Source organism: Gobius niger, assembly GCF_951799975.1.
Source record: "Gobius niger genome assembly, chromosome: 16".
Classification (NCBI taxonomy): Eukaryota; Metazoa; Chordata; class Actinopteri; order Gobiiformes; family Gobiidae; genus Gobius; species Gobius niger.
In genome coordinates this window covers 24,261,691-24,279,289 of record NC_136867.1, presented here as the reverse complement: position 1 = coordinate 24,279,289, position 17,599 = coordinate 24,261,691, and the positions used below count along the sequence as shown (strand labels likewise).

The 17,599-nt window shown below is 41.2% G+C and overlaps 1 protein-coding gene across 1 annotated transcript in view; it reads right to left on the bottom strand.

Annotated features, from left to right (window-relative positions):
* Positions 1 to 5,743: 5,743 nt before the first annotated feature.
* tmem229b (transmembrane protein 229B) overlaps positions 5,744 to 17,599 on the bottom strand; it is a 35,910-nt gene continuing 24,054 nt past the window's right edge. Inside the window, exon 2 of the mRNA XM_079573597.1 lies at positions 5,744 to 6,445. Within this exon, the coding sequence (XP_079429723.1) occupies positions 5,870 to 6,397 (528 nt within the window). The 5' untranslated portion in view covers positions 6,398 to 6,445 and the 3' untranslated portion in view covers positions 5,744 to 5,869. The remainder of the gene's footprint in view (positions 6,446 to 17,599) is intronic.

Genomic DNA, 17,599 nt, shown 5'->3' with positions numbered 1-17,599 from the left:
GAGTGGCTGGACAGACTCCTATGGTGATGTCTTGAACAGCAGTGGTCCCTCTCCAAGCTTATCCTCCCACAGACCGTACTAGACTGGAACATTTTCTGCTACTGTGGTGGGCGATGGGGTGTGGGCGAGGAGTTTGCTCCATTCTCTTTAGTACTGGGGCCAAAGCAAGACCCTCACTATCATTTGGACATGGGCAGTGTTTAACTCACATTGGGAAAAATAGTTTGTAGTTTGTCCTGCAAGTGCTTAAAGCCACACCGAGTAGAATTTTACTCAATAAATCAAATTGAAATGTGAGCATTTATTTAATGACAGATACAAATACCTCATAAATGCACAAACAAACATGGGCGTTTGCTGTGAGCGGCTCAGGTCTTCGAAGACATGACTGTAACTTCAGCGGACTCTGGGATGCAACGGCCACACTCTCATTTAAACTTCTTATTGTGTCGGGTGAGTCTAGAGTATCAGGACTCTAGTTTGGCGAGTAGACGAGAGTTAAAAGCCGTTCTACGTGGCCTTTTTGTTTAAAAGTGGAGTTGAATCCACATGGTTCTCATGAGCATAGCAACTTGCAGTAACTCTGGTTCTCTGAATGTGCACAGTCTTAAATTAGGCGACTCACAGGCTAATTCTCAGTGGTCAGACAGAAATAACCGTCAGGTGCAGGTTTCAGTTTAAAATCAGCGTTTCCCAAACTGTGGGTCAGGGACCAGAGGTGACAGAATGGGACCATTTGCTATAAACCATTTTAAAAAGTGGGGGAAATAGACTAGTTGTAGTCCTACATACCAGTCTCACAGTGGCTTAGTGGTTAGTGGTTCTCACACAGAGGGGCAGGGCCTGAATTGAGGTCATTATGTTCCCTTTTGCCCTGCACTACTGCACAGTGGAACTGTTTTTGACCGTAAATGGATTCGCTCTTCATCGAATAGCCATGGTACGTGTACTGCAGGGCCCCTGTGTGGCCGAGCCAGAACGGACTGAAGAGCTTCCATTACTTTCGTGTCCGTAACGCAGCCACTGAGATCAGACTCACACGTACATGTAGGGAAACTATAATTGACCGGAGTTTACGGACAGCTAAGGCCAGGCTAGGTGTAAAAAATCCATTTTTGTGTCTAAAACCACATGGTTGACGCCTCCCTCTGGGTCCACGTATCTACAACGTTTGAATCTTTGACTGAGCCACAAAACGTCACGGATCCAGAGAACGTCACCTGTTCTTCCCATGGTTCTGTCCGATCTGGGGGCTTGGTCTGAGTCTGTCAACAGAGCAGACACCACCCACACACTCACCCTCCAAGTCTCCACCAAAGCCTCCACCCCTTCCTCATCAATTATTGACTTTTGTTTGTGGGTGGGGAAACGCCCGTTTAGACTCTCTTCACTAAGATGGACCCTTTTTTTCTCTAAGCGACTCCCTCAGGTGACCGACGAAAGCACTGGCACATAATTGTTTGCGCAAGATTCAAACTTCCTCTTGAGCAATGCTGTTTTTGCGCCAGTCGGAAGATTGGGTGGTCGTGTATACTCAATACTCAATTCTGCATGATATGTCCTCTTTGAACTATAGATTGTCCTCTTTTTTTTTGTAGCGTTATCGATTCGTCTTCTGCTCTTTTCTGTGTTCTGTGAAAGTGACATTTCAAACATGCAAGTTTTACACACACAAAATCTTAGGCATCCAAACTACATAGTAAAACAGCTGTAACTCGTCTTTTACACCAGCAGCAGATTTATGCTTTTCTTTTTTAGCGAAACTCAAAAAGTCTTTTCAATACAGTTTTGTCCGCTCCTTCCATCGCCGATTGTGAGCGAACTTTGTAGCAATCACTCGTTCACGCACTCATTCGCTCCCGGGGCAAGGCGGGCGAGGCGTCTTGCCCGAGGACACAGCGGATATGACAGCCACAGACGCCCCAGACGGATGAGAAATGCTCTGGACTCGGAAGACAGTGTGATTTTTCATGCATTGCTTACCGACAATCGACACTCTTATTTTGAAAAGGACATTATGTACATTTAAAAAGAAAACAAAATAATAACAGATATTTCTACACAGCATTCCGTCTCAGATGATTGTTTCCTTTAGGCTTTTCATGACGTTTTCGGCAAGCAAAGAGGTAGGCGACTCTGGGGTCATCTTTAAGCTTTCAAGCGAACAAACTGGCGGCCATTTTTGTAGTTTTATTTTGGAAAAACTGGCCATTTTATGTAACGCTGTATTTTGAGTTTGCTTTACCCAAAAACAGGACGATTTGTTACATAATATATTCAGTGTTGATGGAAATGTAAGGTTTTAAGTTGCTTTTCTGGGTTGCTCCTGGTCTGTTTACTTTAGTCCTGGTTTTAGTGCAGCTCTTTTGTTATGGTCTGTGGCTAGAACTCGGGTGTAGGGCTGGGTACTGTAAAGTTTAGGTACTACTATCAAAATAATATATAGTATCGAAAGCATTAGGGGTTAGAACCTCTGGGTACCTCACGATTCGATACGATACATGGCTCACGATAATGATACAATAATAATATATGAAAATGTATATAATGCACAAAAAACCTATACAATGCATCCCCATTTCTAAAGAAAGATGAGATTCTTCACCTACTACATTATTCATCATTTGCATTTGCTTTCAAGTGCTTTGTGCCCTTTTGCTTTAATGAAAAAGTCCATAAATGATCCCGAGAAACCACAAGTCCTGTTCCAAAAGGAATAAATCAACCACAAACTAATCTTACTTATAATTATAAAAACATCATTAAAAGTCATATATTTGTTCTGTCCTCTACTGTCGTGACTGAATATCATTATTAGTCTCTAAAGCAGTGGAGCACGTCTACCTCATTAATATGCATGACGTCATCAAAAGTATTGATATCGGAATAAAGAGTATCGTATCGTCCTGCAAAATATTGTGATGTATCACTAAATCGATATAATGTCACACCCCGAGAAAGTATATACTGAAAATATTTTATATCTTTAGATCTGAGTTTTGATGCTGTTGGTCCAGGGACAGCAGCAAAGGAAGTCACTTGGTTGTTTCAGCTCAAATAAATGATACAAATTGAAAATAAATGGTCTGTTATGGAATAAATGAACATTATTGTTGTGTTTTCTGGTTCTAGACGAGAAATATATCAGTATAGGTATAGGTATCGTTCAGGTATCGGTATCGTAAACCAAGTATTGTTATTAAAAAAATTACTAGTGCCCAGCCCTACGTATGCACAGAAATACTGAAGAATACTTTTTTTTATTTCCAAATACATCAGAATAGAAGATACACTCGCAAATCTTTGATATTATTTTGTTGTAGTTTTTCTTGACACTTCATTTGAACGTCCAGGTTCCCAGTGCTCGCCCTGCTTCCTTCTCATGACACCGACCATCTATAATCTATAATTTACTTATGTTAAAAGTTGAACAAACAAACAAACATGTCTGCAAAGATATCTGAGCCGCGTTACTTTTGAGCACAAAGTTAATGATTGTAGAACTGAACTTTTGGTCAGTAGAATGTTGTATGTGCTTCCATACAGTATATCATATTATAACTTTGTAACTAAGCATACTAGTGAGTGGTTAATTAGCTTTAATTAATAAAATAAATAGTTTTGTTTCTACTAGAGTTATATGTATTAATGTGCTCGGTAACAATGTGTAATAACTTATACCTATGGGTGAGATACACGATGGAATAATATGTATTTGTAGGAACATAATGTAATAAAGCATAAGACCCTAACTCTAACCCTTAAGCCCAAATACACATTATTCCCTTGTCTATGCAGTACATAAGTACATGTTATTACAGACTGTACAAAGCAGATTACACTGTACTAAATTTAGTTGGGCACCATGTATTAAGGTAGTGTAATATAAAGTGTAACCAAGAAGTGGTACTGACTCCAAATGAAACTCTTATTACCAAAAGCTCATAATTCATGTACCACAAATACAAATAAACCTTAATAACTAGTTAATCGAGACTTAAGCATAAGTCATCTGCAGAATAAGGCATTAATAAGTGTTTAAAGGGCCGTTTATCAACATGTTTGAGGTTTTACCGTTACATTGTCAAAGCCTCATCAGAAACATACTGTGAGGTGTTTTGTTTCAGTAATGCTGTTTCCCTCACGACCACAGACACACGTCACCAGGTTTATCCGAGTTCCTGATTCTGTCCTTGGCCTGACTCTGTCCTTGTGCGAGCAGCGTGAGAGCTCCTGTTGAGAGCTCGTGTTGTGAGCTCCTGTTGTGAGCTCGTGTGCAGATGTTTTAAACCTCCGGTCACTGCTGCACAAAAGGAGGAGGTGCGCACTCTGCTGGCCGAAAGTTTAACTGCTCTTTATCAAACCATCAGAAATAAGCCTAAAATTTAGACACATATGTATTTTTAAAGTTTACTACAAAATGATCAAGGCTACGGGATATAAAGTTCTAAAAGCTTAGAAAACGTATTATATCGGACTTTTCGTAAAGATAATCGACCGCTTACTAGTATGCTAACAGTTAATGTGTACTCTAACATTAAGCATTACCATTTGGTTTGTCTTCTGTCACGATAATTACTATATCGACTGGGTTCAATATTTATTATCTGTACATTTATTTGCATATTTTGTCACATTTTCTCTAATTTTATACTTTATTTTTTTACCCTAAGTAGGCTGTGTTACGTTGTACTTCATGTTTATAGCGGGATATTTTAAGATGCGTTTTAAACAAAGCTTTACTGTCATTTTTAAGCTTTAGAGCAGGGGTGTCCAAAGTGCGGCCCGGGGGCCAAATACGGCCCTCAGACCAATTTGTGCTGGCCCTCAAGCTTCTAATTCAATTGGCACATCGAAATTTAGTCATTCCACACAATTATAACCTGAAAATCTGCCTCTTCCAGGTCTCGATCAGTGGTTCCCAACTTTATTCATAATCCAAGTGCCTCCTATCTTGAGGATCTTGTCAAAATTGTTTCAAAGTGATATAAACTAAACTCTTATTATTCAATATTTAGAATTGAATTTTACTGATAATTCTTTTCGCTATGTAATTTTAAAGCTATTCATTTTTTAAAACTTTATTAAATAAGCAATCATAAAAACAATGTTTCCATTTGCTCTGATATGTAAAACGGTGTGATAATAACATTTATATGGGGAGTAGTTTGCAGGAGATTTACTAAATTTGGCAGAAAATTCCATTTTCCAATCAAGAAAGTCAATAAAACCCTTGTCATATGTTTCATGGAGTCGCCATAGCGACGACCAGAACTACCCATTTACTCCGATGGAAAAATTGCACAATTTTACCAAATAACAAGGGCAAATGGAAACATTGTTTTCTCATTGCTTATACCAAAAGGTTTCCAAAAATATATAGTTTTCATACTGTCCACGAAAATCTCTATGTAAACAGTGAAAAACATAAAAATGAAGTTTCCCTTTCAATTTGTTGAGAAATATGACTTGGTTTCACCCATTTTTCAATCTGAAAAGCGCCACTGGTGATGTTCTCAAGTACCCACAGGGGTCCCCACACCCCTGGTTGGGAAACACTGGCCTAAATAAACGTCTCAAATGAACCCAGTTGACTCTTTTACTGCACTGAGCACCGATTTGTGCCACATGCACTTCAAAATGTGGCCCTTGATGAAGAAAAGTTTGGACACCCCTGCTTTAGAGTTAGCTCAATATGTCGAACTTCAAATTGTGTTATTGTGACAGGCCTACTCTTGTTATTACAACCCAAAATAAAACATTTACTAGTCTTTTCACTAGTAGGTTTTGCTATTATACATCTTTTCACCGGGCGGTCAGATTGGGTTTTGTTTTCACGGACGGCATTCTCCAGACTTACAAACTCACACTAATCTGCTTTTAGATATCCGTTGGGGCTCCCGGCTTCTCTCCTCCGCGCCGAGTGCCCGTCCTCCGCCCCCTCGTGAAAGCGCAGCCTCAGCGTTCGGCGAATCACCAGAGTCTCCACGATGAAGGAGGCGCAGAACCACGGCACGGCGTACTCCAGAGTTATGAGCCCCTTGAAATTGTACCTGAACTCCGAGTAGTCCCAGGGGCAGGCGTTGAACTGGCGCAACAGAAACCCCGTCCCGAACTCCCACAGGTACGTCCAGAGCGTGTAGATGAGGCAGCGCAGCAGGATGGGGCAGCGGTTGCGCAGCGCCAGGTACATCCGCTCCACGATGAGGATGCACGTCCCGTAGATGAACAGGGCCCAGACGCTGGTGACGCCGGGGAACTTCCAGTTGCAGTTGACCACGAACTCCCAGGCGGCGGTGAACATGACCTCGCAGAAGTAGCCGTGGATGGCGTAGAGGTACCAGCGGGACAGGGTGGTGAGGGGGACGGGGGGAGGCGCGGAGTCCAGGAGAACCATCTCGATCCTGGGGGGAGGGGAGTCACAGCAGAGGGGCAAGATGGAGGTCTGGAAGACAGAGGAGAGATTTGTGAGAGAAAGAAGCATTTATCAGGTCATTGACAGTTGTTTATTACTATTTATATTTCCTGAACCCCGCCCCCCTCCTCCTTTTTAGACTTTTTATTATTATTGGACATAAGATACCTCTATTTACTATTCTCATTTGCACATTATCCTGCCTGTTGCGCCCCTTGAGTGTTTCTGTGAGCTGAAGTAACATCTCCATTTTGAGATCAATAGTTCTTATCTTATATAAATATACTTCCCAGCTTTCTTTATACTCATCAGGACAATAAGTATTAAAGTTTGCAAGCCTTAGAAATGGTTGGTAACTCGTGTGATGAATAAAACATACATATGCATAGTCGATGATCCTGTAGTTGCTGCGGGGCATATAGTATGCAAGAGATCGATAGCCATTCAGTTCCATTTATAGTAATGTTCCCGTGTGGCCTGTGAAATTAACATGGCTGCTCCTTCTCCTATGAAGCCTGTTTCTTAAAAGGGCAAAAGGGCGGACGGACCAGAGCCTCTAAGTGCTCCAGAGCCTGTCAATCATAGATTTAGACTTCCACTTTTTATTGCTGATGGACAAAAACCAGCCTGATTAGAAATAAGACCCCTAGCCCAGCGTTGTCACATGGGTTGTAGCAATTATTAGAAAAAAAAAACTCTTTGGAGCCAGGATTCAAAGCAGTACAAACGAGGTTTGAAGAACTAGGGTTGCACCGATACCACTTCTAAAACCGATACGAGTACTTTGATTTAAGTACTTGCCGATACGACAAGGTATTTTCTTCAAAAGACTTTGTGAAGTGAATAGACGGTTTATAGACTGACTTTTTCCACTGCATTTTATTTCATGTCCAAAAGCTCCTCAATGCTTGTGCTTTATTCATTTATGTATTTTTATTTAACAATAGCATTGAGATGTTGCTTATTACTGCAGCTAAATGGTCTCTTTTCGTCTTTACTTCAGCTCCGTGTAGATTTTCTTGTGTGTTTGTAGCATTTTCATTGTTCAGCTGCAGCTCATTTTCGCTCAATATGGAAACAGGATCTCTTCAATTTGGAATTTCTGAGGACTTTTTAGTCGCTGGGTTAGTTTGTCAGATGAATAAGCCCCTGTGCATAAAACGGCTTGAGAATTGCCAGAACTGTTAGCCGCGAGCTAGCGGCTAGTTCGCGACATTAGCCTGTATCTTGTAAACACTGCAGACGCTGCAGCACTAACAACATTTAGCTCTGGTTAAATCCAGCACAGACTCTGAATTAGGGAGTGTCGTCTGTAATAAAGTCAGCTCTATGTGGAGTATTGTATTTCCAATAAAGAATTCTCCAGTTTGTTGCTATTTCCTCTCCCCTGTGGAGAGCTGCGCCCGTAGGAGCTGTTTCTAGTCTCGGGACCCGATGAATGAGTACGAGTATGAGTACAAGCGTGTGGTATCGGCTGATACCTGATGCATCGGTGCGTCCCTAATAGAAACGCTGTTTATCAAGTGTCTTTTGGAGTCGCCTCTGGCCACAAGGGGGTGGTATTACAGCAATGTCAGCTCCTGGCCATGAGGACCAAAGAGAAGCGCTTTCCTCATCAGTAGATAAGTTCAGTAGATAAGACCTTTAAATCACCAGAGGTTTGTCTTCGTCTCAGATGGTCGAGTACATTAATATATGTGCGGCGTTCCACTCGTTCAGCTCAAAAAGGAGAGTTGCTCTGTCAAAGTATTGCTTGTATTACATCTGCACAGCGCCCCCTACTGCACTGGAGTGTGCTTTCATAGGCTTTTGAAATGAACAAAACCCATGGCCAAATCATTGTTTACTTTCAAGAAATGTAGTGGAGTATAAAGCATTTATCAATCATCAATGTTGAGGATAAAAAGCTCAACAGAAACATTACTTAAGTACAGATCAAACTCTATTTCAGTACACTACTTAAATACATGTACTTTCTTACTGACCGTCTCTGCTTAGTAGCCACAGATATTGCATTTCTCTGTTCGTCGTGAGAAGCACCGGGGTTTGAGACAACTGTGGTAAAGTGGTTCAATGATTCACAAGGTCTCGAATTCACAATCGGTACTTGAAGATGTAACACAAACTGTCTGGATCGATGCAAGGTCAGGTCGTGGCAGTATTTTCACGGGCTGACCTCTGTCCCGCTCGAGAAGGACACAGTATCGTGCACTGGGACTAAACCGCTGAATCTCTGAGCCACTGCTGCCCCGGGGTGGGTCTGCTGCTCCAAGTGCACGGAGCAATGGGAAGGTTTCCAAGTTCAGGCCGGGACAGAGCAATAAACGGGAAGGACATGTGAGACAGGCATTCACACTCTGTCCTTTCCGCTGATACTTCTTGAAAAGCCTGCGCCTCTGAGGTTTATTTATTGCTTTTTGTTGCCAGGCCACGACCGGAGAGCAGCGCCTCCTTCTTTGAGGTTATATGGGGAATACACAGTCCACAGTTTACTTATATAGTATGCACCCTCCAGGCCACTGATACTATCCAATATTAAATGAGATGAAGCAACGTCTATGTCACTCAGAAGGGTAGCGCCCCCTTACGGCAAAACAGAAGCTCTCATCCATTGAAACAAATGGGCAGAGATCAAGAACTTCTAATTCACATTTTACTCGTTTTGTCAAATATGAAGAGGAAGTGATGTGTTGCTTTATATCAGGGTCCCTGAATTGAAATCCTAGTATTTGAAGAGTGTAGTGGCGCTAGGCTAGTGCTCGGCTAGTGCATGTCTATGGTAACTAGTAGCCTGCATTAAAAACAGTCTGACCCAAGCACAGTGCACCTGAGACAAATCACTTGTAACACCAGACTAACCATATAAATGTCTGTGTTGACTGAATAATTGTTGAAATATAACAATTTTTGCATTTAAAAGAACTTGTATCTGAGCAGCATCAGCTTCCTGGTTGTAGCTACGCAGCGGCGGAGTGATCTGCTAGGTTATCGGATCTACAGTAGTTTGTTTACCTGCGGCCGACATTACTACACGTGGAATTCACCAAGGAGCTTTCTACAAATCAACTTGATGATTTTGAAGAGGTTTTTAATGCAGGCTACTAGTTACCATAGACATGCACTAGCCTAGCATCACTAAACTCTTCAAATATAAGGACTGCATGAATGTCAAAAATCCTAAAATATCCCTTTGAATCCAATAATGCATTTAATTGGATCATGCTAGTATTTTTGTTTTAATATATTATTATTTTACTGTAAAAATACATTTTGACCCCCCAATTGCAGAATGCCTTTTTTTTATTTTTTTTTACACAATGCAGTGCCATGTTTCTTCACTCAGTACTTGACACTGAGCCCTGTTTAGACCTGGTTTAGTCCAGGTTCAGACCTGCTCACTGTTCATTTGCAAATGAAAATGGTCGGAAAGCAGTTACACGCGATGAATGCAAATACCAGACACACTTCAGTCTGTGGGCCTTGTCTCCTGAGCTGAAACAGGACTAAGACCAAGGGGGGTCATTTATCAAGGAAGGTGATAAATAGTGGGTGTAAGCTGAAAAGTTTAGTCTGCCATTTTGTGGGCATGTTGCACTTAATTTACCATTTGATGTTTCCTGTTGTTACAATATCAGGCCCTCAAATCTGATATGTAAATAAGACATGGCTGAGTGAGTACAAAAAATGAGTCTAACGCTGATCCATATTACTTGCTTTGCACATGAGCAAACGCTTGGTAAATGACCTCCCAAATGTGCAATCATTTTCAGATTGCACTAAATTGCACTTCCTTTGTGTAATGTCACAGTTAATGTTACTGTAAATGGGTTTCCTGTGCGCATTTGAAAAGCGTTTCTAGGGACGGACTGTGCAGATTAGCCTTGGTTATAAATGTTGTGGTACATGTTGACTGTCCACACTTGTCCTCATCAAATAGATAAATAAATACGGTTAGCGGATCCGGACCGAGGTGCTTTGGATCAGTGTTTCCTAACCAGGGGTAAGGGGACCCCTGGGGGTACTCAAGGACCTAGCAGGGAACAATTTCAGATTGAAAAAGGGGGAAATGTAACATAATGTCACATAATGTCTATAGGAAAGGCTATATTTTTCAGTGAAATGTGTTGCTTTGGGAGAATTTTAGGTTTATTTTGACTGCAACATTGTCCTTTTTCTTACAAATACCACTTTTAAGTAATTACTTTCAAAATAAACTATAACACCCTTGAGGTAGGGGGTACACGGTTGACCACTGAAAGGCCAAAGAGGTACGAAAGACAAAAAACGTTGGGAATCACTGAATTCATAGGCCTAAAGCTGAGCATGTTGAATGAGCTCGATTAAAGAAGTCACAAAAGGCGTAATACACGGCCACCAGGGGGAGCTTTCCCAATAATGACCCTTGACAATTGATTAGTGAGCACTGGACATCACCAGCTTGGAATATTTTATCCCCAGAACAAGAAAAAGTCCATGTTTTTGTATCTGCTGCCATAAGAAAGGAGCTGTTTTCACACAGAGGGGGCAGAAACTCGTCAAAAGTGCCAGGATGTTGCCTTCATCTTTTAACCTGTAATATTATATGCACCACAACAATATAACACTAACATTAAAACACTGTTCTCTGGCCTGATATCCCCCCTCTCTCCTCTTCACACGCGCCGTCCTTCCTGCTGATACTATAAGTGTGATTCTTATGTAACGTATACAGCAGCTCTCCATCAGGACTTGGATCATGTTTCCAAGAGGCCCACACAGACCAGATTTAGTCCGGATTCGAGTCCAAGAACGGCTCATGGAAAGCACAACGGAGGAGTTGGAAGGCACTATTCTTGTATTAACCCCCATAGAAAACGCCTCCGGAGGAAACAGCGCTGGTATTTACAAGCCGGTCGGATTGCGTCACATTAAGATAAGTCTTTGAATAAATGAAGGACAAATGAACAAAGGTTTACTAATGAGTACTTTTCCCACAAAGAACGGGTTAGTTTATTTCCTACAGATCCACAGGGCTCCCAGGACACGGACAAAAGCCAAAGCTGATTTAAATTCTCTGAGCGACAGGAAGGCAGTGCAGAGACCTGGGCACTGGACTAATGTGTTTCCTGGTTCAAGTCAGGACTCGAGCAGCAGCGTTTATTTCAAGCAGATAAACAGGCTCTGGAGTGTTTTACCTACGGCTGGGTAACGTTAAAGGATTACCAGTCTGGTATAGAGAAAAAAAAGGGTTAGGTTCTAAAAAAGTATCGAAAGCAGGTGCCAAAAATTATTATTATTATTATTATTATTATTATTTTAATTAAAAAATAAATAAATAAATTCAAAACAAGTTGGAAAAAAAGTAATTCAGGGAAAAACATAGAAAGTGGGAACATTTCGGGCAAAATTGGGAAAATAATTTGAAAATAATGAATACATTGGGGAAAAAATTTGGAAAAAATAATTTTAAAAAAGTGGAAAAAAAAATTGGTGAAATTGGAAATAAACATTGAAAAATTCAGGGAAAAACGTGAAGGAAAAAATGAGGAAAATTTCAGGGCAAATTGGGAAACATTTTTGAAAATAATGAATACATTGGGGAAAAATGTAGGGGGAAAAAAGTGAAAAAAAGGTAAAATTGGAAATAAACATTGAAAAATTCAGGGAAAATCGTGGAAAAACACGTGGAAAATTTCAGGCAAAATTGGGGAAAAAAATAGAAAATAATAAATACATTGGGGAAAATTTTGGGGATAAAGTGGGGGGAAAAAGTGGGAAAAAAATTGTAAAATTGAAAATAAACATTGAAACATTTCAGGGAAAATTGGGAATTTTTTGGGGAAAATGATGAATACATTGCGGGAAAAAATAAGGAAAAATATGAACATTTTGAGAAAAAGAAACATGAAAAAAGTGTTTTGTTTTTTTCATCTCAAATAAATGATACAAATGTAAAAAAAAGAATGACAAAAAACGAGACAATTGGACGTTAAATGACACTGGAGGAAAGGATTTGCATTTATTCCACCTGAGGTTTGACTAAAAGATGTATCTAAGTTCATAAATCAGCTGCATGTATTTGAATCGGAAATCGTGATTTGATAGCGCTTAACCTCGGTCACAGCCTATAGGCCAGAGTAAGAGTCCATTTGAAAGCTAAGACCTACATAACTAATCTAAACGGATCTTTTTCCTTGTGTTGTTGTCACTTTATCGTCACTTTTTTGTACCTTTTCTATTCCTCTTTTGTGGCTTTTTCGTCACTTTTTGGTCACGTTTTTGTTGCTATTGTGACGCTATTTTGAGGAGTCATTTTCTTGAAATAAGTCAAAATTGGTCCATTCAGCAAGTTTTTAGCACATCAAGGAAAAAGATCTCATCGCACTTGAAATACTGTGTGTTTCCGCTCCGGCCACCTCGATCTGCCGTCTCATAATCGGCCTTTGATTCTGCGCTGACCAGAACAAAAGCCGGTCTGAACAAAGACTTGACCCGGTTTTTCCTCAGAGCCTTGGCCCAGATCCAGCGAGGCCCGCGGGGATTAGCACATTCCTCCCCCCGAATAAGGAGCTCCGACCTCCCCACGAGGAGACCGACCCGCCGCCCCCTGCGCCCCAGACTGACCGAGCGAGCGCTGCAGAGGACCAGGACAGGTGCCTTTACACATGACACACACATGTGATTCCCAAGACGTTTCATGCCAAAATCTGTGCACAGTTTCAATTTCATGTGTTTTAAGCCACATTTATGTCATTCTCATGCTCAAAAAATTGTTTAGCAATGTCATATTTTCCAAGATCTTCTGCTATAAGTCCAGTTTGAATGCTTTTCAATGACATGTAAGTCCCTAATTTTGGATACAATTCACTTCATGACTTTTCACGCCTCGCTTAAATCCTGTATAAGATGAACTTTCCCCTCTTTGATTCGCACAATACTTGTCGACACACTCTGTCACTGCATCCAACAGATCAGTTTGTGGAGGCAAAACAACTTTCTCCAATTAAACTCAGACAAAACTGAGTTCACTGTTTTTGGCCCACAGACACAAAGACAAAGTGTTATCAGTCACCTCGAGTCTCTCTCTCTAAAACCAAAAAATCAGGTTCGAAATCTAGGTGTAATCCTAACATCATCAGCTTTTTACCATCTGAAAAACATCGCTAAGATCAGAGGAATAGTGTCAAAACCAGACTTAGGCTATATCCACACGAAGACAAAACGCTGATATTTGCAGAAACCTTTATGTAAGCACGAAGCCAGCTCAGTAAATGTGTGCGTCCACATGGGTCGACTCAGGTCAGTGAAAATGGCGCAATTCATCCTCCAGGCCTGTGTGAGGCGCTGTGACGCTAACACAGAAAATAGAACAAGATGTAGAGGCGCATGTGCAGTAAACTTATGTGGAATGTAAACAGTGAAAATGAAACTGATTCAAGAATTTAGGATCTACAGAAGAGACGAGGAGGAGAGTTTATTCTTCAGACGTAACGGGACGAAAGCAGAAAAACCTGTCAGTGACTTTTACTGTCAGTCCAAAAACACAGACTGACTCGGCCGTGTTTTTCTACTTCAGTGGAGCAAAGAGGAGCGGAGTAAAGCCATCATCGATCCATGAGTAAAACTCATTAAGGTCAGTAGATTATGGATCACAGACACCACTCTGGTGCTGTGATGTCATCGTTTTAGTAAAAGATGCTGAGACGTTTCTAACCTCGCCACGTAAACAGCGTTTTCAGATCTTTCCACTCTGGGACCTAGTTTAGAAAATATTCCTTTACAGACCCCCAAAACACTGGGCTCGTATGGACGATACACTGGATTGATAAAATATCTTTGCTTTTGGTCCTCAGCTTGACTTCGTATGGACAGGGTCTTAGAGAGACTTATTCATGCATTTGTCTCCAGCAGGTTAGACTACTGTAACGGCCTGCTCACGGTTAGGCAACTGCAGAACATCCAGAACCAGGGAATACGACCATATTAGTCCAGTGCTCCGGTCTCTGCACTGGCTTCCTGTCACTCAGAGAATAGAATTTAAAACAGCTCTGCTTGTTACAAGTCTTTTCATGGTTTAGCACCAAAGTCCATCTCTGACATGTTAGAGCCGTATGAACCATCTCGGGCCCTGAGAACTTCAGGGAGGGGCCTCCTGGTGGTTCCCAGAGTCAGGACTAAACACGTTGAGGCTGTGTTTCAGTTTCATGCAGCTAAAAATCTGGAATAGTCTTCACGAGGATGTGAGACAGGCCTCAACTCTGACAATGTTCCAATACAGGCTTATGACACTGAAAGTATTTTATCTGCACTCTTGCCTTTTACTGTCATTATTTTTTATGTTGTTTTATGGATTTTATCCGCTTTCTTGTAATTTGATGCAACTGTGAAGCACTTTTAATTGTGTATGAATTGTGCTCTATAAATAAACTTGCCTTGCCTACTTTTGGTAAATGGTCTCAACTTATAAAGCGCTTTTCTACCTTCATTAAAGCTTTACAGCAAGGACCCACTCACCCATTCACTCTCTCATTCATACACCAGTGTGCGCAGACACTGGAGGCAAGGAGGGTGAAGTGTCTTGCCCAAGGACACAACAACAGTGTGCACATGCTGGATACTTTTGACCCGAACCAGCAACACAATGCTTTTACCGTGGACTATTGTGTATATTGTGGACTCTTGTGATTTATAATTGAGCAGAAATACTAAATCTCTCGTTAAACAATGTCCACTCTGCAGATGTTTCCCCCGTTTCTCCGCACTATGATCCATTTAGACTAAACAGGGCTTCGCTAACCTGTTAATGGTTCTTTCAAGGGCTAAAACAGCTAATAGCAAAACTTTGAGTCCCATCTTTGTCGCTATTTTCCCCTCGTTTTCTAATCACCGGGGTAAAAATAGCGACGTTAAATGCTGCGCTTCTCCTTCAAAACCTAATCTAACGTAATCCCTTCCACTATAAACTCAATAAAGCAAAACCCATAAGTGAGGGAGCTCTCTGCGGCATTTAGAGAAAGTTATCTGTAGGAGATGGCGGCGAAAATGTATCGGATCAAAGTTAATTAGGTTTCAGCCTCCAGCGACGAAGTAATTAAATGTTTGGGAGGAAGACGGAGGAGAGGAAGGAGAAAAAAAAAAGTGAGGAAAACGACGAACGAAGGAAGGAAATGATTTGAACAATAAAGAAGGCTCCACTGTTTCCACTTCCTCTTTGCTAATACAGAAACGGTTTTCATCCACAAATGGACAGTTCAGTTTCTCTGCAGCAATTTGCAGAAGAGCTTTTCGACACTTGTCAAAATGAAGTGCGAATAAATCAGCACTTTGTAACTCAATAAGCGGCGACCTAAGCAGTTTCCGAAGCTCTGATGTCGCCGTCTGCAAATATGAGCCTTGTCTGACTTTGAACCTGGCTCACCTTCAAAGCAAGAAGGTCCCGGGTTCGATTACGGGATCATGACGGGTCTTTCCGTCTCACTTTGTCACACAAGAGCTCATGGGGCTAGAGTTCCCCCTCATCTTACTTACCAGTCGTATGAGCAGGAGCAACATCTTTGTTTTGGGCCCAAAGAGTTCATAATGACCGTCAGTGCTTAGAGAGGAAGGGGCAAGGTTTGGATTTGACTTGTGCTCGGGCAATACTGGTTTAGTCTTAGTTCAAGTTATGCTTAGTCGTGGTTAAAGCAGAACTAAGTAACTCATGCCCCTAGAGGCCATAAGAGCATGTTTCGTTTTTTACTCATTAATTGTCCGTGAGAGTAAATGCTACGCTGACAGAAAAGACAAAGGGAGAGAGGGATATTGTACATCCAATTACACAATGGAGATCATTCTTTTCACTCAATCTTGGCTGCAAATACTGTTTAAGTGGTGCTAGCCCACAGTTAGCTTTGCCCGTTAGCCTGTTAGCTTCTTTTTCATGATTCCATTAGTGTGTATTGGTGACTCCGACCCGGTGCAGGGAAAGTTGCAGGTGTGGCTTTCTGGCCAGAGACACCAGGGGGAGATGAAAGACCCCCCAATCATCTCAATAACACTGGCTTTATTCCCATAGGGCAGGGGTAGGCAAGTTTTCTTAACGGAGGGCCAATTTTTTTCATTTTAAAAGACCAAGGGCCGAAGCCGCCAGTTTTAGGCCAAAGTAAAGCACCACACTGGAAAAGTGACCATCTTAAACGAGTTAAATGACTTAAAATTGCTTGAATAAAGGTTCTTTATGTTGAATTTGAGTCTGTTTGGACTAATCTAAGATAAAGATGCAAATGCTAATGCCAATGGAACGCATAAAACCTGCATTGAAATCAGACAAATTCACTTTTACTTTTAAAAAGATTTGTTTTTCACTTGAAATGACACAATATAATCTGAGTTAAGAGAATAATGACTTGTTCCATTAGCGATACGATGTTTTATCTGATCTAAGACCAGACCAAATCTACTCAAACTTTAGATTGAATCTCTTAATTCAAGTAGGTTTCTGTCATTACTTCCTTAAAGTTATTTTTGTTTTTCCAGTGCACTTTCTACAAATGCCGGAGTTGTACATAATATGACCTAATTTGGGTGCATTGACAGTATTTCTCCCATTTAACCCAAAAAATGTTAAAGTACGTTCTGATTTGTGTAGTAATGTTTCTCAAAATCATCTTGAGGGCCAGAGGTTCTGTGCTGGAGGGCCGGATTTGACCCCCAGGCCTGACGTTGCCTACCCCTGCCATAGGGACTACGAAAGGATTTATTAAGGTAAACAAGTTGCTTAGTACTGCTTTAAGTCCTGGAGTTTCCCGGTTTATAGACGGATTTCAATACTGACAAACAAAACCACTGCATCAGTGACATGAACGTTTTGGTCACAGCTTTCAACATAACGTTATGTCGCATGTTTGTAATTAGATCTGGTTTGACGGAACGTTCATTTATCGTTAGCATCATATGAGCTAACTGTTGTAGCATTAGCAGTTTTGTTTATATACGACTTCAATCTCCTGGAACGCTCTGAGGTCGTAACTGGTCCGTCCTTCAGCAACTGCTATCTCTCCGCCTCTCACTGACCCTGTCCTCGGACTAACCCCGTTGGCGTTCACACCTCCGACTAAACCTTCATCAAAACACATTAGTTCATGAGATCAAACTATTGATTTGGAAAAGCCACAAACCAAACCACTCCCTACGTGGCAAGGCTAGAACCAAATCAAAGTGAATGAT